Raw genomic sequence first — 23,868 nt, 5'->3', positions numbered from 1 at the left:
ACGCCAGCATTCCGAATCTTGCAGGTCCACGGTTGTTGTGATAAGAGATGAAGCCGCCATCATGTTTGATTGACCTTGCGGAGAATGCCGTTGACCGGTGAATAACGCTGTTCAAGGGGAAGTTAAAGTTTTGGGTTTTTATTGATTTGACGGCCGTGGACATTGGCATTGTGCATCACAAGAAGAAAGCCTACATATATAATCTCGCCAGTCCATGGTCCTTGTTTGACCTCGCCGAGAAACACATTATTGTTGTGAGACTGGTGTCCTGATGGTGGAATCACACATAACAATACCAGTGATGATTCAAGGCTGGTGAATACAGTTGTTCAACCAGGAGAGGAAGCTCAAGTTATTTTACTGATATAAGAGTACTGATTGTATGGTACGGCACAAGAGGAAGCTCCGGCAATTCTCATCTAGCCAGTGCAACTTCACATATTTAAAAAGGAGAAAATTACATTATATTATAAAAGAAAAGCAACGGGTTGACTTTCCAGCCCCTGGAAGACACCAGCCCGGCTCTTCGACCCATGCTGAGAGATGATTTAATACTCTGGTCAAGCCATGTCGTGTTCCGGAGGTGATTTTAACTGGCTGTAATTACTGACGGCGGCACTATTCTTTTTTAAACGAGCGGCATCTAACATGCGCTTCACAACGATTCATCAAAATAACACAACGGGCGGACATCGACCTGCAGCTGCCCAGGAGAATTAAGTGAAAGCGGGGTTGTAGACTTTGGGATAAGCGCAATATCTGTACCTACGCTGGGGCCGGGTTTGGTTGGAGTGGAATTAAAATGAGTGGTAAAACAAAATCAAATGCAGACTCGCGAAACGGGGAGGGAATATTGCGCTGGAGGAGAGAGGGCTGGAGGAGATTATTTTAAATTAACTGACCTTTTAAAAGGCATCGCTAATCTAGTCACATGAAACAGCAATTTATGAGGGGGGGGAAATGTTCATTTGCTCGCAATGAGCATCTATCAATCATGGTGACAGGGGTGTACACTGGGGAGAGAGAACGGAGAGAGCTTTAAGTGGTGCAGGAAGACACACCAGAGAGTCTTTGCATGGGAGTACATCCCCCCTGATAAGAAGGGCGGAGAGAGGGAGACAGAAAACTCACTCGAGAGAAGGAACGGCAGACAATAGGTTTAAATAATAAGTTGCTAACACACTAATGTTTCATAAAAACCGAGAGCTTGCCCGCGCAAACAGTATCAATCACAGGCGGCTGGGGGCCTCATTTGCAGGCCGAATGGAATAAAAGTTTGACCTTATCGCCCCCTCTTTTTCCCCCGCAAGTTCTATGGACCTGTTCCTGCAAAATCCATTTGTGTCCACCTATGGCTAATTAGTGGGGCTGAAGAACAAATTGTTTCTTTGATTTATGTGGAGGTTACAGAGGCAGCGAGCTGGTTTTGCAAGAAAATCTCTCTTGATCGCATCCATAATTTTCAAATACCTAATTTATCAGATTACATATTCACATTTATATGCATGCGGCAAACTGGGCAGGAAGCAGATGAGGTTCGTGACAGTGGCAGACATGTTTCTGAGGCCCTCTGGACACGAATAAGGATTTTTCTCAAAATGCCCCCCCCCACTCCCCGATTCAAGTCAAGAATGCTCACATAAGCCTTGCAGGCCGGGCACGATTCCGAGACTTGGAGAGACTTTGAAACACAACGGCCGTTGGCCGTGGCTATCTGACGCATGCGCCATCGCAAAAGCTGGGAACCAGACGTAAGCGTGGTGAAGAAGCTCCATTTTACCAGTACACACAAAGACACGAAGACGGAGCTTTGAAAAATCTCCATCCGTTCCCCAAAATCTTTGTTTTCAGTTCCTAAAACGCTTTTTCTGTGAGGCTGGGAGGCTGCCAATAACAAAGAGGGTATTAAAATCAGTGTCCTCACTAGTTTGGTGAAATTTCAGTATTCACACCAGTACTTGGTACTATACATACTTGGTAGCATTGGCAAGTATCTAAGAAAGAAAAAAAAGGAGAGACCCTGACAAGACCAAATTCGAGGATCGACTTGCATAAAACACCTTGAGTTTGCTTTGGCCTTAAGGTTTGACTGAAGAGTTCCATTGCCTCACACGAACTGCATAAACTGTATCACTTGAGAGACTGAAAAGAAAAATACTTTAAGGGCAAACGAATGTCATTAAACGATATCATCAGGTTGAAACAAGAGTTTTCATTCAGTCAGTGAGGGACACAAATCTAGCCTGATGTCATGTGTTGCTATTTTAACCAAGTGTATCATAGGCTCAGAAATTGTTTTTTTTGCAATTTTGCTGCAGTAAAACATGTAAAAGTTGAACTCCTTGCAGAGAAGAGCATTTCGAAAGTTTATGCAATGATCTAATGTACACCCTTTGGTGGGTGAATTACCAAAACAAAAGTATTTCATGTAAAGTGGTTATCCATCAGGTTATTTAGCAAAAAAAATCTCACATTTGATTATTAACAAATATTTATTTGGCTGGCCCTTTATGCATGTGCCGCTTCAATTGTTAGTGGCGGGATCCGCCAACTTTCCAGTAAAGAACACACTGATAGGGCAGAGTAAGGCATCTGTGGTGAATTTGATAAACCAGCATAGCAGGTTACGGTCAGTAAACTGTCGATATCGATTACATTTCTCAAAAAAGACAAAGACAAACTCTGGAGAAAAGAAAGTGATTAAAAGACTGATTAAAAGAAACATTTATGTTGATGATATATGATTGAGGCGGGGTAGGGCTGTTAACAACATTTCAGACTCCTTAAAATAAAATAAAAAAATTAATACAAATACAAAAAACTCCTGCACACTCAAAACTTTTGCGCGGCCCTCGATGCAAAAACTTTCTCGGGGTCCTTGGGGGATAGCGGCAGGGTTGAGAGTGCTTAGCATCCCTCGCTAGTGGCCTTCTGGCCATCTAGCTGTGACTGGGCCTCACGCCTGTGCTCTGGGCGCGCACTTCAAACGGCCTAATGTCTTAGATGAAGCAGCCAAACGGCCGACCGGGCCGCAGGGCTCTGCCAGCCCGTTCCCCTACTGTACCGCCAAGACTAATACTCAACACCGAGGCTGAGGACGGGGAAAGGCTTTGAGCGTAAAAGTGTGTTTCAAAAGCATTAAAAGGGCACTGATGTGTGGTGTGTGTTTGCGTGCACGAGTGACTAAGTGTATCGTTTGCTGTAGTTCGCGAGGCAACATCACCAAACAACTCACATTTTTCAAGCGCATCCATCGCAGCTCCCATTTCCGCCTGTTGGATACTGGATTGAAAAAGAAAATAACAGAAAGAGGAGAGAAAGCATAGGTGGAGTGAAAAATATGTGAGAGGGAGAGAAGGAGGTCTTTAGCATATTCACAACATCCTTTGTACAGTCTGTCAAAAGGGAAAACAGGACGGAATATTGAAGGGATTATCAGAAAGTGCGTTCTTTCAAAAAGCATCCTCCATTTTCCCTCCTGCTAACACTCCCAGGTAGCTGCACATCTGAAGACTAAGCCTGTTGGTAGCAGCGGGCTGCACTCCTGCCGCCCCGTCCTCCACATATTTATGCATTATGCGATCATAGCACAGTGGAGGGTTGCGGGGGGGACGGCAGGGGGAGTTCGGGGGGGCTTAAGTCGAATAAATACAAAAAAACAGGAAGCTGTGAAAGAGCCTATGGAATGGGACACAAACTTATCGCCAGCTTAGCGCGGCGAAGAGCACTTTCAAGTGGGGTGGTGGGGGTGGGATGACTCGCTGAGGTGCTTTCCACACGTTGGGTGGGGTGTATGGATATGTATGAGTGTGAGGTGGGCGGGGGGTTTATGGGATGGTGGTTTTACTTTTTTTTTCTTTTTCCTTTTTCAATGGTTCAGCGACGTTTTACTACTACACCATACTACCACCACGGTGAAAATGCAGATCATCTTCCTTTTCACGGCTGTCATCTAGGGATGGGTGATATATCGTTATAATATCAAAATTGTGAGATGATATGATATCGTCTGGGATTTGGGCAACATTAGTAATATCACAATAAATGTTCCCTAAAGTAATGTCCCCCCCACTTCATGGACTGCTCTAGCTGTTTCTCAAATAATTCTTGTGTGTAAAGATAATTTACAAATATCAAGTAAGGAATTTGTCGTGTTAAGGATTGCTGCATTTCTAATATTAGCAATTATTAAAAAATAAAAATGATAAAAAATAAAAACATAATTAAATTAGGCAATAATATAATAATACATCGAATTCACAAATGCAATTTTATGCACAGGATAAATGCACTAAAGTTATAAATGCACCAATAGCCATCCCCAAAATATCGTCAAATGATCAAAATCGAGATATTCGTCAAACAAATATTGTGACATTCGATTTTTACAAATCGAAGCCCTACTGTCATAAACAGAAGATGGAACCAGCTTCCACCCGATACCTGGGTGTAGATGTTCCCGCTCATGATCACCACCTCTCCTCGATTTTCCAATCATGCAATTTACTTTAAATCGATAACTGATAGATTTATTTTCATTTTCATCCTACATAACATAACAGGCCGATAAGAGCTTAATTGCAACAATAAACAGCGTCAATAAGGCACAGCCGTTTTTCTGGAGCCCATTAGCGGTGCAAAGCAAGAGGTGGGAAAGGGGGGGAGAGAGAAAGAGAGAGAGGGAGGGGGGAGAAAAAGAGATCAGAGGTGTTGGAAATATAAGAACTACGATCTGTGGTGCTGTAAGAGAATAGAGAGTGGGAGTGAGGTGGGGTAGAGTGAGAAAATGGGGGGAAAGCAAGAGAGCGGGAGAAAGAAAGAACAGGAGGGAGGGGATTGAGATCAGAGGTGTTGAGCAAATATGAACTGCAATCTACGGTGAGGCAAGAGAATAGAGAGAGAAGGAGAGGGTAGGGAGCGTGAGGGTGGCAGAGGGAGAAAGAAAGGGAGGGAGAGAAGGAAAAAGAGAAGAGAGGTGAAAGAGCGGGAGGGAGATGGAGAGAGGAGTGAGAGAGCTGAGATCTGCATCACAAGGGGGAGAGAGAACAGAGGTGTTGAAACCATATTACTTAAATCTGTGGTGCGGTAAGAGAATAGAGAGAGGGAGGGAGGGCAGGGGGATGGATAGATATAGATAGATAGACAGATAGATAGATACTGTCGTGACCTTTGACCTCGCTCACCTGGGGCCTTTGCCGCAGCCGATCCGTTCGCCTTTGAAGTAGACGGCCACCGTGTAGGTCCGCGAGTGGGACGGCCCGACCGTCTGCAGCGTCCTGCGGTTAAAGACGGGAGCACAAAAAGAAGGGATGAGCAGAGGTGAAGAAGAGGTGTGTGAGGGGATGATGGTGATGATGATGATGATGACGAAGAGGCGGGCGGGAGCAGAGAAATAATAACACACCGGAGCGAGCTCAAGGACACTGTGCGACAAGGTCCTATAGTGAAATAACAAGCAAGGAGGGAGAGTGAGTGAGAGAGAGAAAGAGAGAGAGAGAGATGGGAGAAAAACAGAGGTAGGGACAGAGAGAAAGGTGGAAAGAAAGATAGAGATGAATAGAGAGAGGGAGAGGGGGAAGAGAGAAGAGATAGCAAGATAGAGGAAGAGAGATCGGGGGAGAGAGAGAGAAAAGAGTGAAAGAGAGATAAAGGAGAAGGAGAGCCAAAGAGTAGGGGAGAGAGAGAGAGACTGATAGCGAGAGGGAGAAAAAGTTTTCAATTGGATTAAATAAAATTAATCTCCAGCATGAGCGAGATGGGGGCGAGAGAGAAAGAGAAATAGAGACAGAGAGCGAGGGAGAAAGAGAGAGAGACAGAGAGAGAGAGAAATCGAGAGAGACAAGAGAGAAGAGCAATGGAGAGAGAAGAGAGAAAGTAAACGAGTGAGAATTAGTTGGAGATAGAGAAAGATAGAGATTGAGTATGGGAGAGAGCCAGATAAAAAGAGAAGAGAGCAAGATGGAGAGGAACAAAGAGAAAAGAGATGGAGAGTGTAAGAGAGATGGATAGAGCCAGATAAAAGGAGAATAGAGCAAGATGGAGAGGAACAAAGAAAATAGATGAAGAGTGTAAGAGAGATGGAGAGAGTAGAAGAAATCGACAGAGTAGGAGCGATGGAGATAAGAGTAAGAAAAGAGTATAAGTACAAGTAGTATAGGTAGTACAAGAGGGAGAGAAGGAGGCGAGAGGGAAAGATGGGAGACAGAGAGAGAGAGAGAGAGAGAGAGAGAGAGAGAGAGAGAGAGAGAGAGAGAGAGAGAGAGAGAATGGGGGAGCGCAAGAGGAAAAGTTTTCAATTGGAGTACAGTAAACCCACAATCTCCAGCGGCAGGAGCCGAGAGAATGATAGACAGTAAAAGAGAGAGTAAGCGAGAGAAGACAGAATGAGAGAGAATGAGAAAGAGAGAGCGAAAAGAGAGAAGGAACGAGGCTTTGATTCCCAGCGTGCTTTGGCAGCGTGCAGAGAGCATCTGAGGGGTAAATAAACAGCTTTTAAAGCATCACACACACACGGCTATCTTCAACATGACATGAGTGTGTGTGCGCGTGCATGGGCGTGTGTGTGCATGCATGTGTGTGCGTGTATGTGTGCATGCCTGTCTGCTGGTGTGTGTGTGTATGCATGCATATGTGTGTGTGTGTATGCATGTGTGTACGTGTGTGTGTTTGTGTGCGTACATGCGTGCGTGTGTGTGTGTGTGTGTGTGTATGTGTGTGTGTGCGTGCGTGTAGGAGTGTGTGTGTGTGTGTGTGTATGTGTGTGTCTATCCTCCGGTCTTTTGAGATGAACGGCTGAAGACGGAGGTGTCTACTTCATATAAAATCACCACAAAAAGAATGAATAAAAAACAAAAAAAAGTCAAACAAACAATTAAAGTGGAATCAGACGGTTCTTGCCCCTCTCCCCCAGTCATTTGAGGAGTGAGGGGGGGCAGCATTACAAAACTTGGGGGAGCTGTTTGAAAATGTTAACATCATAAACACCCGGTGAGCCGCACCAGCCCCCCCCCCCCCCCAAATTATTCACGGACAATTTACTTATTTCAGGAAAAGTATCCATTTTTAATGCAACGTGGTCACTTATCGCACCGGCTTTAATTATTCAGCAACCCCCCCCGCCCCCTTCTCTTTCCTTGCTTTCAAATTATGTATTATTATTAAGAACGACACAAATCGACAAATTCAACACAAAAGTGCATTAGGTGCAGCGGTTTATTGCATATCACCAGTTGTTTTTATTTTTTATTTTAATCTTTTACTTGATTATGATTGCCAGTTTATCTTTTTATATGGCTTTTAAATGTGTTCATCTTGTGTTCCCGTCTCTCTCTCCCTCGTTCTCCTTTGTTCTGTCTCTTGTTCTCTCTCTTTCTTGGTATTTCTTGTATTTTTCTCTTTCCCTTACCCTCCCTCGCGCACGCGCGCTCGCTCATACCCTTGTTCTCTCTGTTGCCTCATTCGCTCCCTTATGTTCCCTTTTCTCTCTTGTTCCCTCTCTCTCTCCTCGTTCCATCTGTTGTCGTCTGGTTCCCCCTTTCCCTCTCTTACTTTACTCCACTCCCTCTCTCTCGGCCTCTCTCTTTCTAGTTCCCTCGTTATCTCTCTCTCTCTCATGTTCCATCTCCCTCCCGCTCGCTCTTCTTCCCCCATTCTCTCTCTCTGTCTTGCTCCCTGTCTCCCTAATTCCCTCGTTCTCTCTCTCAATTTCTAGTTTTCCCTCTCTGTACCCCTTAATTCCTTGTTCGTGCCCTCTTGTTCCCTCTCACTCTCTCACCTTTGTCCCGCCATGTCTTGCGGACGGTACCAAAAAAACAGGCTCAAACGCAGGCAGTGATCCAGCGGAAGGATAAATGCACTCTCACCCCTCCCTCCATCCCTCCCTCCATCCTCACCCTCCTCTTCCTCCGACACCTTCGTCCTACCCTAAAAGGAGTGAGGCTGCTGGGGCGGGCCTCCCACAAGTATCCGCTCTTCAATAAGGCGACTTGCAGCGAGGCTGAATAGTTGTTGTTTGGAGAGTTGTTAGTTGTGTCAGTGTGAGTTTTATAGTGTGTGTTTTGTAGTCATGAAAGTAGAGACGTTGAAGAGCTCGTTCTGTTAGTTGCCCCCCGCCCATCACCCCCCACCCCTGAGGCTGAAGAGCGTGGTTGTATTATGTCGGAGCCTCGTGACGTCAAAACGCCTCCGTCAGCGGGGGGGAACGGTGGGTGGGTTTGTCAATTAAAGATTTAAAAGAGATTGAAATTTGAAGGAGGGAAAAAATAAATAAACAGCCCGATTTTCGGCGAGAACAGCGTTTTTTTGTTTTTTTTCCCCCCGCCCCCTCCAGAAACACTGTTTGGCAGTTTCCATGGCGGCACGGAGGCGAGCGGCTGACGGCGGTTCTCAAAAGCCTCCTGTCAAATGACGCTTACTCCTTGACCTTTTGTCACACAAGCGGTCCGTGCGGGAGTGCTCCTCTGCGGGAACAACAGGGACCTCCACGCCGTCGCTCACAAAGCTCAGCAGCCGAACAAGAGAAGTTGTGTAAAAAATGTTTTTGTTTTGGGCCGTTTTTATTGCTGCTCAGCCGCTGCGTCACGCCCGAATGAAGCGGCTTGAAAAAGATGCGTTGGGGCTTCTTCAAGGACGAGAGGGCGCTGCGAGCCGGGGGTGTCTCAGCGCGGCAATCTGATGGTTTGATGATCGTCGGAGAAAGAATCACGGCTTAACGGTTTTGTGTTTGTTATTACCGGGTAATTTATTGTGAGACACTATCGAAGGGGGAAACACACACGACTATTGAGAGACGTTAAAAAATAGGAAACATTTATCCAGAGCGCATTACCTACAGCAGGGGTCGGGAACCTATGGCAAAAAAAAAAATGCACGCATTAAGTTGCATTCAATTTTATTAATTATATGGCTCACAAGGAAATACATTTAGAAATATTTGGCTTTTATAGCTCTCCCAGCCAAAAAGGTTGCCGACCCCTGATCTACAGCATGTTTCCAGTAGGAAGCGACTTCCTCTTTCTAGTCTCTGACATTAGTGTGGCTGCGCCACAAAAAGCAGATCTGCGGAAATACCAAAGACTGGGTGACAATATCAGGGGTGTTACATTTTTCTAAAGGTTGCATTCAAGCACAGTGACGAGTTGCAGCAGAGTGGTAAGTTTCTCAATGATAAAGCATCCAGTGAAGTTGTGCTCTGAACGGGCATAAATGAGGGGAAGGGCATTTTAATAATAAAGGCAAGGGTTGAGTATATTTGACCTTTAACCTCCTTTTAACATTGTGTTGCATTTTACAGAACATGATGTTGGTCCTGCAAATGAAATATGTTAAGCCTGCTTTATATTGGAAATATAAACAAGGTCGCGGTCACGACCCTTAACCCTCATGTGGAGCCAGAAGTGCTCGGCGCTCACACGCTAACAAGCCGCTAAGCAACCGGGCAAAACACACACACACACACACACACACACTCACACACACAAACACAAACGCACACGGAAGGGAAATGTCAAGAGCGGGAGTGAAACACACTCGCCCAAGACTGTAGCTTTGATGCATTATTCCTACATATTGGAAACTGTGACGACAACAGCAGAACCGATGAATGACAACATATCATTTCGATCCAGCATGTGTGCATGTGTATTTATATTTTGCACTATATTTTGTCTATCTGTGCACATGCATGGGTGTTGTGGGATCCTCACATATACGGGATGTGTTAGACGGCCGCACTTTGACATTTATATTGATCGGATATCTGTCTCATACCGGTTTAAAAATGCGCTGCTGGTGTCTGATAACATCCACAATACAATACCAAAGAGTCTTGGCAAATGTGTCAAACCGCCATCTTTATCACAACTATGGCTTTAAACAGCGTACAATGAATCTAGAAATGCTTGCCTATGCCTTCATTTATAGATTAAGAGTTTAGAAGATGATTGACTTGTTGTAAAGTCAGTTACCCACAACGTTGAAGCTAAAGGTAACTATGGGCTCAAAACTCAAATTTGCTAAATTGCAATTCTGACTTGCTGAATGCAGCTCCTGGCATTCAGTTTTGTTGCAGTGAACGTATACCAGAATGCACGCGATAGTAAAATGTTACTGCCAGAACAGCGGAACCTTTTCCAACTGATTTAATGGGTTTCTAATGGACTGGTTCCGCCCACTCAATTTATAGGTCAGTAGGTAGAAATACCTCCTTAGATTTAATTAAATTAAAGACTTTACACCGTCTGAGACGCAGCTATTGGCATCACTCTCTTCCGTCAGTGACAATTCAGCTATATTTGACAAAGTGCATTTTGCCTGAATAATTAGGCATTATCAATTAATAATGCCTAATTAATTACCTGTATCGGCAATTATGATCAGTGAAATGAAAGCCTATAAAGGAAGGGGTGACGGACAAGCGATGGGAAGCCAAGAAAATTACGATTTTGACCGCATCAAATTTAGAAACACAACGACAGCTCATTTTTTCGTTTGCTGTATTTAAACTGGAGGGACGTGGGTCAAGTCAACACCACACCGTCCTGAGATGATGTCAAAAGCAACCAAAGCAAGAGAGCACAAGGAAGGAAACATGTCCTCCATAGCAGATCAATGGAGGACTGTGAGGCCTGTGCCCAAAATATGGACGTCAGAGAAAGGCAAAAGTGCAGTCGCCGCTAAGCCTTGGTTTGTGTGTGTGTGTGTGTGTGTGTGTGTGTGTGTGTATGTGGGCGTGCACACTCATTTTTGCTGAGTTTTGGGCGCGTATGTTGTTATTTATCTGTGGCCGTGTAAACGTTGGCTATGGGATTGCGTTTTCTGGGTTTTTTTTCTGTTTGTTTACGTGTCTGGTCAGTTCAGTTGAGCGTGTCTTACATGGCATTATCTTGTGCTGTGCTACACTATGTTTGTATGTCCTGTTCCACTTTGTGGTGTGTGTGTGTGCCCATTACTGTGTGTGTGTGCACTTACTTGTACAGAGGGATGTCAGGTTCTTTGCCCTCCGTCCGCAGGGTCAAACAGCACTGCTGCAGTTGAGACTTGGGGTCGTTCCAGTCCTGGTTCAGAATAAATTCCTGTAACACACACACACACACACACACACACACACACACACACACACACACACACACACACACACACACACACACACACACACACACACACACACACACACACACACACACACACACACAAAAACGCACGGCAAAGCCACATGACATGATCAGTGGACAAAACATATTTACATATTTCAGGCTCAAGTGACATATGAAGAGACTTGCCCCTATGTGACTTCAGAATATTAATTCAAAATAAATCATTTATCTCGACAAAAATGACTCCTGAACAAGTCTTTCAAACAGGGCCTTGAATACAATATTCAAAGAAAATGTCAGTGCTTTGACAATTTCTTTTTTCACAAGAGCGGGGAGTGTCATTTATGATTTGTTTAATATGGGTCGCCAGTTTTGAGTTCAGTCATAATTGACAGCTTAAACAGTAATAATTTAGGATTTTTAATGTATTATTTAAGCACATTAGCTAGTTCGATGAAACTTGAATTACATTGCCTAGTCCTCTTAATGTTCAACATTTGGACCAACAAGTCCATACATTACTTTTTACTGGTTATGGGGCCTTTCTTAGAGTTGGAGAACACAGTTCCAAGTCTGTTATTTTAGCTTGTGACAGATTTACGGGTCTAAGAATATAAATTACATCAGTGATAAGGCTGAGTATATGAAAAGGGCGCCTTCCCGGAATGTTTCCCCACCGTGGCATCAGTTGTGAGCAGGGAGGAGGACCTGGAATATACCAGCCTGAGAGGAAGTAGGGGAGAATTATCATGTTGACGTTGAGTCTATTCAGAGCAACTGCCACAACAGCGGCGGCAATGTTTTGCACACAGCTTGCAGCTGGTTGAGAGATGGTCTTAAGGAGACAGACATTTTAAAGAAGGTTACTACATTTTTCAGTATTTTTTCTCGTACTATTGTGGGCTCAAGTAAGCCTTTGGGTTAGAATACGGAGCGAATAGCAGTGTCCTTCTGCAAAATCAGCTCTGAACTCCACATGGCAACTTGTGGAACCAATCACCAGCAATCATCTGGAAGGCCAACGATCCAACCGGCTATTGGAGGCCTGAGGACATGAAGAGGTATGTCAGTCAGGCAGACATAACTCTTGTCTTGACCGGCATGACAAAGCGGACAGAGGAACAGCTAAAAGAGCATGAGACTTAACTCAGACCCACGAGTGAAGAAGTCAGACTTTACTGAGTCTGAGCTTGAGACTTTAGAGACTTGAGATTTGACTCAAACCAAAGACTTCAGAGACGACTCTGCCCAAATACCTCAGAGACTTGGGACCAAAGGCCTCAGACTTGACTCGGCCCTGTGACTGTACACTTCAGACTTTCCATTTGATGACTTGTGAACATCTCTAACACATCTCATACCAACATGCATGCGCGTGCATATGAAGTACACCCAAACTACAAGAAATTGACAAAAAAACAAGCACTCAATGAACCTGCTAGCTAATAGACAAAGACACATATGCATTATATATACACACAAAATAAAACCACACAAAATCCAATATTCTATCTCTCCATAAAAACACACACAGCTGCGGTTGCAGAACTGGGTTGGTCGCAGCAGCTTCTGCTTTTATTTCACAGTTGAGCGCCAGCTGACCTCCTCCGCGTCCCCGTCCAACCCGACTTCCTTTTGCACTCTCAATTATTTGCTTGCGCGCGGTTTCTCCATCTCCATCTCCAAACCTCTCTCTCCCTCTATCACTGTCTCGCTCTTTGCTATGCGCTTACTGGCTTCTCCATCTGTGTGTGGCGGGTACAAATCACAGGCTACTTAAGACAAAAGCCAATCCCGGGCCAGAAATAAAGAGCGTCAGGGAGGCCTCCCAGGTGTGCAGTCCTGATACATTTTCTCTTATCCAAGGGGGACTTCTAAAAGCCCTTCCATTAACAGGGATGCAGCCTTGTTATAAAAAAACGGCAGACTCTGAATCCAGAACTGTCTGCTCCTATTAATTTTCTACAAAGAGTGCCTTCTTCCTCTATGGCGCGCACCCACTCCTCCAACTCCACTCCCACCCTCTCCTCCTATCTCCGCTATTTCTCGCTCCTTTGCTTTGCTTCCCTTATTCTCCTTCTCATTTTTACTCTCTCTGGGGGGCATCTACACTGCTTGGGTCCAAAGCAGAAAGATTTGGAAGCAGCTTTTGAAAGCAGGGCACACACACACACACACACACACACACACACACACACACACACACACACACACACACACACACACACACACACACACTCTTTTATATATAATTATTTTTATTTTGTATTTATTTATTTTGATACTTTAGTCTAAGTTTGGGTATTAATAAAGTACTACACACACACACACACACACACACACACACACACACACACACACACACACACACACACACACACACACACACACACACACACACACACACACACACACATATATATATATGAATATGTGTGTGTGTGTGTGTGTGTGTGTGTGTGTGTGTTTGTCTGCAGTTCTCTATAAAGACCCTGACATGCCATAAGGGGAAGGCCAAAGTGAATAACTGCACACTTACAGCTGCACAATATTGTAAACTGACATTGCAATATTTTTTTTCTGTAATATATATTGCAATATGGAATTTTCACCAGATGACTTAAATAGCTCTATTCGGAAATAATTCATCATTCTAGAATGATTTGGGTGATTTGTAGGGGAGTGCATCTGCGTGGAATAAAATAATATATGTATTCTTGGCACATCTAAGCTATAATTAGTAAACTGTCAACTGTGACAGGAAGGTTTCTTTTTCCCTTCATTTATAAAAATAAATATCACTCTTTCTTATGAGGAATGATAAACAAAAACAATTACAAACCAAAACTATTTAAATAAATAATGGAAGAATATTAATAACAAATATATACATAAAAATGTAGTGAAGCGAAGCCAAACTTTCGAGCGTTTGCTGCGGTCAGCCATGGTTCAGGATGTAAACAGAAGTGTGTGTGTGCGCGCACTACCGTTTCTATCGCTATGCCGCAAATCAGCAGCAGAACTGCTTTACGGAAATATTACACCGCAGCTCTTTACGTTATCTGCACGTGGGAGTGTTGTAAACAAACATGGGGGAACATGGCGCTTGAGGAAAATACTCATTGGATGGTTATTACAACATTTGCCCGTCTGCCACCACACCGCGAAAACATAAGGTGTGCGAGTCGGGAGTGCCACTGAAATATGCAAAAGTTATGAACCCATAAGCAGAATCAAAATGCACGTCTTATCGAATTCACGGTTTGGAACTGGTTCCAAATTAGAACCGGTTCTTCATACCCACCCAACCAGACCAAGAACCATTGAATCTGAAAATTATGTTATATCAAACAGACTTCTCTTGTAGATTAGTCATGGAAAATGAGAATTGTGCAAGTTTTCCTTTTGTATCAAGCACAAAAAAAATTGTAGCAAGAGATGTTTAAGTTAATTTGCCTCACTTGACATTGCACCTCTTGTGAAATGATTATTGTGGATAGGCACATCACAATAAAAAACCTGAAACCATATTGTGCAGTCCAAATGCACGTCTGCATTCATTAATGCATACACACCTATCCATATCTTTATCTCACGGTGCTACCAGAGAGAAAAGAAACTTACAGCACGAACACAAGGAATCGTCATGTCGCCTTGTTTTTCCTCTTCTACTTCCACGCAAATTGAACAAAGCAGCGATTACATGCAACTCTGTGGTTTTCTAGAAATAGGGGGGGCGAGAAGCAGCGGCTGTTCCACTACTCTCCTCTTTGGAAGTGGAAATGAGGCGCTCTCTCTAGCAGCCACCATGACGCAAAGCCTGGGTCTGCTGGAGCTGGGGGAGTCTCCCAGGAGAGGCACACCAAGACAGCAATTAGCATGGCATATCAGACCACTGCAGCGGCTTCACAAAGACACCGCCACGCTGTGTGGGTACTCTCATCTGTGTGTGTGTGTGTGTGTGTGTGTGTGCCCATTAAGGTAGGCGAGAGGGTGAGTCCAGAGTCCTTTTTTTTTCCTCTTCTTGAAGAAACGAACAGGCAGCTCACTGGATTGCTGACCAAGGCTCCGCTGCCAAACTGTGCTCAATCCAGAGGTTCTTGCAAGTAGCAGGTCATGTCTTGTACTGACGGAAACCATTGACGAACGTTGACTCTGCCGGAGTCATTCAAGTCAATGGAGGAGCTATGTAACGGAGCGTCAATGCAGCACCCCCTGGTGGCCAAGGGACCCATTGCCAACAGAGTGACGGATACGTTGATAAATTTACGGCAGGCCCCCACAATCGCATTTTCAACAGGAAGTTGTTGCTGGTATGAATAAACTTACCACGTTAACGGTATATATTTTATTTGTACTCTGTACACCTATCAGCCACAACATTAAAACCACCTGCCTAATATGTGTATATATCGTGCCGCCAAAATTGCTCTGGCCCATCAAAGCATGGACTCCACAAGACCTCTGAAGGTGTCTTGTGCTATCTGGCACCAAGCAGCAGATCCTTTAAGTCCTGGATTTGCGAGGTGGGGCCTCCATGGATCAGGCTTGTTGTTCAAGCAAATCCCACAGATTCTCCATCAGATTGAGATCTGGTAAATTTGGAGGACAAGTCAACACCTTGAACTCTTTGTCATGTTCCTATAACCTGAACAATTTTTGCAGTGTTACAGGGCGCATTATCCTGCCGAGAGAGGCCACTGCCATCAGGAAATACCGCTGCCATGAAGGGGTGTACTTGGTCTGCAACAATGTCAGGACCCAAGGTTTCCCAACAGAACATTGACCAGAGCATCACACTGCCTCCGCCGGCTTGCTTCTTCTCATAATGCATCCTGGTGCCATCTCTTCCTCAGGTAAACAACGCACAGGCACCTGGCCATTTACATGAAAAAAAAACAATGATTGATTCATTAGGGCCACTATCTTACATTGCTCCATGGTTTAGTTCTGACTCTGACTTGTCCATTGTAGGTGCTTTCAGAGGTGGACAGGGGTCAGCATGGACTCTCTGATCGGTCTGCAGCTACACAGCCCCATGCACAACAAGCTGTGATGCACTGTGTGTTCTGACACCTTTCTATCATAGCAGCATTAACTTTTTCACCAATTTGTACTACAGTAGCTCTTCTGTGGGATCGAACCAGACGGGATGGACTTCGCTCCCCACTACGCATCAATGAGCCTTGGGTGCCCAAAACCCTGTTGCCGGTTGTCCTTCCTTGGACCACTTTTGGTAGGTACTAAGCATTGCATATCGGGAACACCCCAAAAGATCTGCCATTTTGAAGATGCTCTAGCCATCACAATTTGGTCCTTGTCAGAGTGGCTCAGATCCTTACCATGCCCATTTTTCCTGCTTCCATCACATCAACTTCAAGAACTGACTGTTCACTTGCTGCTAATATATCCCACCCCTTGACAGGTGACATTGGTACCAGATGATCAATGTTATTCACTTCACCTGTCCGTGGTTTTAATGTTGTTGCTGATTGGTGTATATTTGAATGTACATATTACTTAAGACTATTTGTGAGGTTTAAAAAAACAAAAAAACAATTAACTTGCGAACACAGTTTTAAGATTTTCCCTAAATTTGTGGTAGCTACAGTATAGGCCAAAAATAATCAACACAACATGACAATTCAGTCAGAATTCACATAACACAATGAGAGGACGACTACCAACTTCGCATTAACATGACAAACCAACAGACAAAACAGAGGTTTCCTTGCTTTGAGATTTTGGATATGTAAAACTGACGGATGAATTGTGCACGAGCCTGCCCCGGCGCTCACTTGAACGATCCAAGCGGCAGGCCGCTTCAGGAAACTGGCGTCGGCGTCGTCCGTTTGAGCACCGGCGGGATCGATGGCAAAACACAGACAACAGACGCTAACAACCCGATAACTGCACCCCAAACACCGAACCCCTTCTCATTAAAACGGGGCTTCGGCGTTGCGATGCGGGGAGCGTTCAAGAGGCAAGCGCCACTCGAAGCGTTTCATATCGATGCTCGTGCCATTAGGGGGCACAGTCATTAGTCCCCTCCGATCTCGCTCTCTCACTCTCTCTACCGTTCTTTCCCCCTCACTCTGAGGTGCCAGCTTATGTGGAATCATTGATTGGTGCTCGTGGCGACGGGGCTCGTCGATAGTGGGCTCACCTTCAGCCTGGGGAAGAAACACACGTTCATGAAGGTGTGCACGTACTCCAGGTCTTTATCAATGTAGAGGGCTGCGATGAATGCTATAGAGATAGAGAGAGCAAGAGAGAGAGAGAGGGAGGGAGAGAGACGGCATAAACAACATGGCAGATGAAAGGGTACCTTCTTTTTCCGTAATCGGTGGCTATCGACGACCTCTCTTCAGTCTGCAGCTGCCCTGAAAATCACACCAGAACAAAGAGAGCCAGATGAACGCGGGCAACGCGGGCCGCAGCCATCGCCACGGCGGGCCACAAGTGGCAGGACGCTATTGCAAATGATGAATTGAATCAAAAAAAGCGCAGTAGCACTTTCCTTTTCCAATCACCCAAACAGGAAATTGGTATGGGTAAAGCCGAGGCAGAATTTCTGTATATTTATTTGTTTTTTGTTCCCACCCTCCTCTTCCTCCTCGCAATTTTAGAAATAATCTTTTCAAATCAAACACAATTGAATCGGCGCTCGTCTCTTCAAATGTAATGAAGCGGATTGGAAACGTATGCGGCAGGCGGCGCTTTTCACCCGCCAACCCCTCGGTGTCCCCTCGTTTCCAGACGCCATTATCCGTTCTGTACTTTCGCTCATCTCCATGACTAAGAGGGCCGGGCTGAAGGGAGGGAGAGAGAAAGGGAGATAATAGGTAATATTTCAGGAGGCCAATGGAGGCCCCCGCTGTAGCCGGAGGCCATGGGTATTCATATGCCGAGGAGTCACACTCATTTCAGTTCTTGCCCGCCGCGCTTCCCGTGTCATCGGCCCCTGCACCAGCCCGGCCTTTGAAGAATATTTAGAAAAGCCCATTTTTAGAAAAGCAGATTTGCGTCTCTGTGCGTATTTGAGAGCATCTGTGATTATCTGCATCGGGGTCCATCTCTTGAAAACTGCATTTGAAAGCGTCAATAGCCCCCCCATCCCCCGCGCTCGTACAGTGTGGCCTATTCGGGGGCGCCGTGAGCGAGTGTGCAAATGTCACCCCCTCACAGCGAGGACCGAATGTCCGGCCTGCCATGTTCTGTCCCCATTCCCAGAACATTGAGCCTATATTGACATTTTGGACCCTAAGCCGCTGCTCTTTATCAAAGGAGACACGGGGGGGCATCGTTGAGGCCTTGGTCTCAAGTGCATCACCTGGAAAATTCACGTTTCAAATGCATCTGCTGATGTGGGCATTGAATGTTTAATCCATTTTATTTTTTTTTCATAATTTATTTACTTTTAAACCACTTTGCTTCCGAATCGTTTAGCCCCGCGCTGTTAGAGCATCTGACTACACCATCTTTGAATGTTGTTGAATCGTGTTGGTGCAATACCGTCAACATGTACATGTGACTCTGACACCTAAACCAGATACCAAAGTAAACGACTGTCGTCGCACTTTCGGAACAAATTTTGCCATCATAAAAAGAACGATCAAAAATATTATTCTCAAAACATTAGGTCAAATGACATGGATTTTGTGATTGTGATTTTAAAATTAATTTGCAGGCCAGATTTAACAATATATCACAAACATGATACGTGGGCCCCCGGTCCTGTGGTTTGAGACCCCTGGTCCAAACAAAAACAGAGAGCCAATAAATGAATGGAAGAAAACACCACCCATGGGGTCGTCAAAACCAGCGACCTCACTGTTTCTCAACGTGTGTGGTATCAGTGCATCCCTGAGTTACTGATCTAATTCAAATTGTTATTTATACATCGTGAGTTGCGGGGCCATACACTCAAGAAGGTCGGCGAGGGTCTTGGTGCGCAGGGCGACCGGCCGCTTGGTTTTGTCGTTGGTGATGGCGAAATCCTGCATGCCCAGCTCCTCCGCCACCTTGGCCTGAGTCCGGTTGTTCACGAGGGAACTTCGCAGCAGCTGGAGGAAAACACATGAACCAATGCGATAAGGTAAGAGCACATAGTGGACGCGCACACACACACGCATATGCACACACGGCTTTCAAATCTTTATTGAAGGTGAGCTTCACTTACCTACAGTATGTCGGCATCCAAAACAGAAATAACACAAATAAGCACGCGCCCAGAGTGACAACTCACAAACAGCACGGAGAGGGGACATCAAAATAAACCCCACACGGAATAAAACATCAAAGGGACACACAGTAATGCGCGGTAAATGTTTCAGGTTGGGGGGTGGGGGGTGTTAAATATTACATTGTGACTGTGAGCCGAGGGGAAGGAAACATGCCGGATCTGGTTGGGTGCATTTACCTCCAAGAGGAGAAAATACAAACACGTTATAAATAAAGCCGCACACAAAACGGCGCTTTGTAGCACGCCGCTTCCTCCTAGTCGAGCGGCTTTGCACGCGGGAACACACACACACACACATAAAAACACTGTTGGTCACACACACGTTAGTTCTCTCTCTCACAAACACACACACACACACACACACACACACACACACACACACACACACACACACACACACACACACACACACACACACACACACACACACACACACACATGTTGAATGAGCACTTTTTCAATTTGCAATCCATTTCAGACGTCCACTTATTTATTTTTCTTCTTCAGACTCTGGGGCATCGGCTTTCAGTCTCTTACCTCCGCTCCACTGGAAGCTTTTACACCCGTGATGTCAGAACTACCATCCGTAAAAAAGATTTTCCACTAATAAATATCCAACTGCAGGGGAATTTGCTCGCTCGCTCTGTCTCTCCCTCTCTCTATAACTCTCTCTCCCTCTCTTTGCCATTCTCTGTCACCCTCTGTCACTCTCTGCGTTTTTATTTTTTAGTTGAGTCGAGAGCAGTTGAAATGCTCTACTTTGCCCCCCGTCCCACCCCGCCCCGCCTCAGTAGAAGTGAACGGCTGAACCTAGAATGTTAAACAAGTGGGGAGGGGGAAAATCTGAGGTCCGTGTGACCGAACACCGAAAAGAAGAAGAAGAGTGCCGCGTTTCATGTCTGATGGCAGAGACGGACGGACTGATGGATAGACGTGTTGGCGCACTCAAGTCTACACAAACGCACTGTTTGAGCGGGGAGAAAAAAGGGAAATAAAAGGCAAAACGCAGACAAAGACCTGTTATTGAAATGGGAACAATTCCCTCTGTTGACAGTAGCGGAGGCAAGGAGCCACCGTAAACACACACAGGCAGATAAGCAGTGACGGAGGTGGAGTGGAGGGAGATTCTCAGGAAACAAAAAAAAGATAGGAAAAGTGAAGTGGGTGAATACCTGGCTGCCACTTAGGGATTGAGAGAGAGAGAGAGAGAGAGAGAGAGAAAAAGAGAGAGAGAGAAAGAGCGATGAACATTAAATAAATAAACAAACAGACAAACAAACAAATAAATAGACTGACAAAGAAGTCAAATAAAGCCCTTCCACCCACCCACCCACATACCCACACTGATGCGAATGCTGAGCGGCAGGTTTAGTCAAGGGAGAAACACAAAGTGGGAGAAAAAAGGAAGACAGAAAGAGACATTTAGACGTAGGAGGTATGTGCCGGAGGACAGGAGATGAAGAGGAGGATGAGGTGGGAAAGCCTTCAGGAAGTGGCCGTGTTGTGTCTTTTTGTGGGTGTGTGGATATATATATATATATAGAGAGAGTGAGAGAGAGAGAGAGAGAGAAAGAGAGAGAGAGAGAGATAGAGCGAAAGTTGGGATGGGAGGCAAAAACCAGTGCCAATTTGGGCTGAGTAAAAAAGGAATATATATATATATATATATATATATATATTATATATATATATATATATATATATATATATATATATATATTAAAAATTGATACTGCAATTTGATCCAATTCTATTCTACGGTTCAATTTCTGAATCGATTCTAAAATTGTAATGTTGATACTTTGTCTGGAAGTTAAGCAATCATTTTCCACTTAAATGAAATACCACCACAGTCACAAACCAATTTAAATATTTAATTTCTGAATTAAACTGAATCTCTTCTGTGAAATATTGTTGGAATGCAATGTAGGTCAGATGGTAATAAATGCTGAAGTCATTCTGTATAAAATGTCAATGTATCGAGACAGAATCTCATCAACATCGGACGGAAGCGATGTGGAATTGAATCCTAATTTTGTATTGAAATTGAATCGATATAGACAGAAATCATATTTGTTATGGTATTTATATGTATTTCTGTAATTATATATGTTGTGAATTTGTGTAAATAATTTTGCTTCACCCCACTTGTGTGTATTCTAGTTTAGCTACACCCTTTATATGTTCCCTCCTGTTTCATTTGGGCCGGTCCATTGTCTTCATGTTGAGAGCTCTTTAAGTTATTTTGACCTAACTTTGAGTTGGTGTTAGTTATTTGGAAATGTTTCCTCTGCACTCAGATTTTTCAACCCATCCTGAGTTTATCATATTTTTGAGTCAACAAAATCATTATTTTTGTCCATTCTACCTGTGACTCCAGCGTCTGATGGCTCAGTCCATAACAGCGGCCCACATAGGGGAAGACAACCGGGCCGGTGGCCCCCAGCTAGTTTGAGAGCCCTGCTATGGAGTGTGTGATGGCCGACTTACTGTTAAGTGCCCTTCATGGTGATCGGGGAAGTGGATGAAGAGGTACTCCGTGGCCACCAGCTGCATGATGGAGTCTCCCAGGAACTCCATCCTCTGGTTGTGACCCCTGGATGAGAGACAAGACAAGACAGACGCGATGGATGGACACAGGGTAATGAAGGGAAAGAAAACCGAGGACATTCATTAATATTATTAATAATAATCATAATAATAATCATAATAACCTGTTTTTGTATAGCACCTTTCATACACAACATGTAAAACAAAGTGGTTAACATTAAAAGGAGATTGCATAGTAACAACAAAAGCAAAGCAAACAAGCAAAATGCATTTACAAAGCAGAATAATACAATGATTAAAAAAATTAAATAAATTAAAAGCATGTTAAGAATAAGCAAATTAAAGTATATATACAAAATTGCATTTGATAAAAAAAAAGGTAAAGATTATACGCATTGACGCGTGACAAAAATGAGGTTATTTGGGTATGTGACCCCGGGGGCAGGGGCGGCATGGTGCTCTCAGACAGACCCACCAGGCTTTTAGTTTTTTTTAAACCATTGGATGCTGATGTCTGCAAATGTACATTTCATGGGTGGCCTTTGCCGCAGCCAGCACTAGCAGGCTGCGTGACGAGCTGAAGGCTGCTTTAGGTGGAAGATCCTTACAGAAACAAAAACAAAAAAAAAAAGCTTATCTATGATGGAGGCCGAACCCTCGACGATGAGTATTTGAAAAATGCAAAAGTGGCCTTCTTTTGGGTAAAGTCCGATATGCATAAGTTGTCTGAAGGTTCTGGCTTTCAGACATTTTACCGCAGCCCCCTGACACGAGCGGCCTTTAACGGGGATATGAAGTTCCAGGCAACTCGTGAATATTTCAAGGAAATCCATCTGCAGATTCAACATGGAATGTGATTCTTTTAGTATTGCATTTCAATATTTATTAAAACCATGACCAATCATATACTTTTACTCAAAAAGGTTCTGTAGCACTTTGAAAACCTGCACTGCGGATGGAGAATGCGTCTCAGTGAGTACGGTACGATCAGGAATGTTACATGTGTGAGACGTTTGGGATGCGACATCAATGCAAGGAGTTAACCCTAAACACAAAGCAAAGCCTACAAAAATGTTTTTTCATAAAAAAATTAAAAGTTTGTTTTTTGATTTAATTTTATTCCAAATGTCACGTTTCAACAAATTAATTTATTCAAAAAATATGAAGCCTCTAGACAGCTTTGAAATTTAGTTACAACACAATTCTCTGAGTGCGACTGCACTGAAAATAAGTGGAATGTTAAATACAACCCAACATAAATGATTTTTCTTGCTCACTTGTTTAAAGGATAAGACTTTGCAAACGGGATTCAAGATAAAATGACATTTAAGATGGAGTGCTTTGCGGCAGCCTGTGTACAGTGCAGAGTAGGGGGTGTAGTCACTGCTGGTCCTGTAATTGTCATTAATTAAACAGAATTATAGATTAGCGCTGCAGATGTGGCTTGATGTTGTGCCAGATAGGCAGCTTGACTGAGTTTGTGTGTGTGTGTGTGTGGTGTGTGTGTGCATGCAGGGAAGGTGAACTGTATCAGAGCATATAAACGTATTGTACATCCATCCATAGTGCAGAAGTGGATATTTTTATAGGGTTATTCAACGCTGTTTTAATAGGTTTGTATATGTGTAAAATGTATTAAAAAAAAAAAAAAGCCAAAAACCAAAGCCAATGTATAAAAAAAAGGCAATAACAATATTGAATATTAAATAATAAATGGATATTTGTATTATTTGGTTTCCTTTTTAAGTGGAAAATTGAAAACAAAATTAAATAACTGCCATATGAACATATTAGGCCTTTAGGCATCTTACTAGTAATTAACAGCGCAACAATGAAAAGGCAAAGTATGATTTTTTTTTTAGGAAAATATATGCTAAATAGATTTATAAATACGGCGTAAAATATTCTCCAAGCAAATGGGGGACAGCTTCCCTTACAAAACGACCAATCCACTTGTAGACCATTACTGTCCACAATCCA

The 23,868-nt window shown here is 44.0% G+C and overlaps 1 protein-coding gene across 3 annotated transcripts in view; it reads right to left on the bottom strand.

The window, feature by feature from the left end:
- Nucleotides 1-23,868, bottom strand: part of drosha (drosha ribonuclease III) — a 147,451-nt gene that overhangs the window by 4,824 nt on the left and 118,759 nt on the right. For 2 of the 3 annotated variants that reach the window (XM_080020549.1, XM_080020550.1), the window contains 6 exons: nucleotides 21,829-21,934; nucleotides 19,018-19,159; nucleotides 17,260-17,342; nucleotides 10,969-11,072; nucleotides 5,184-5,276; nucleotides 3,236-3,282 (listed from right to left, as the gene is read on the bottom strand). In XM_080020549.1, the coding sequence (XP_079876675.1) occupies nucleotides 3,236-3,282; nucleotides 5,184-5,276; nucleotides 10,969-11,072; nucleotides 17,260-17,342; nucleotides 19,018-19,159; nucleotides 21,829-21,934 (575 nt within the window). The remainder of the gene's footprint in view (nucleotides 1-3,235; nucleotides 3,283-5,183; nucleotides 5,277-10,968; nucleotides 11,073-17,259; nucleotides 17,343-19,017; nucleotides 19,160-21,828; nucleotides 21,935-23,868) is intronic. The other variant, XM_080020551.1, reaches the window with a different exon arrangement.

This window comes from Zeus faber (assembly GCF_960531495.2).
Source record: "Zeus faber genome assembly, chromosome: 19".
Taxonomy (NCBI): Eukaryota; Metazoa; Chordata; class Actinopteri; order Zeiformes; family Zeidae; genus Zeus; species Zeus faber.
Note: the sequence above shows the minus strand (reverse complement) of the source record. Positions and strands in the feature narration are given on the sequence as shown.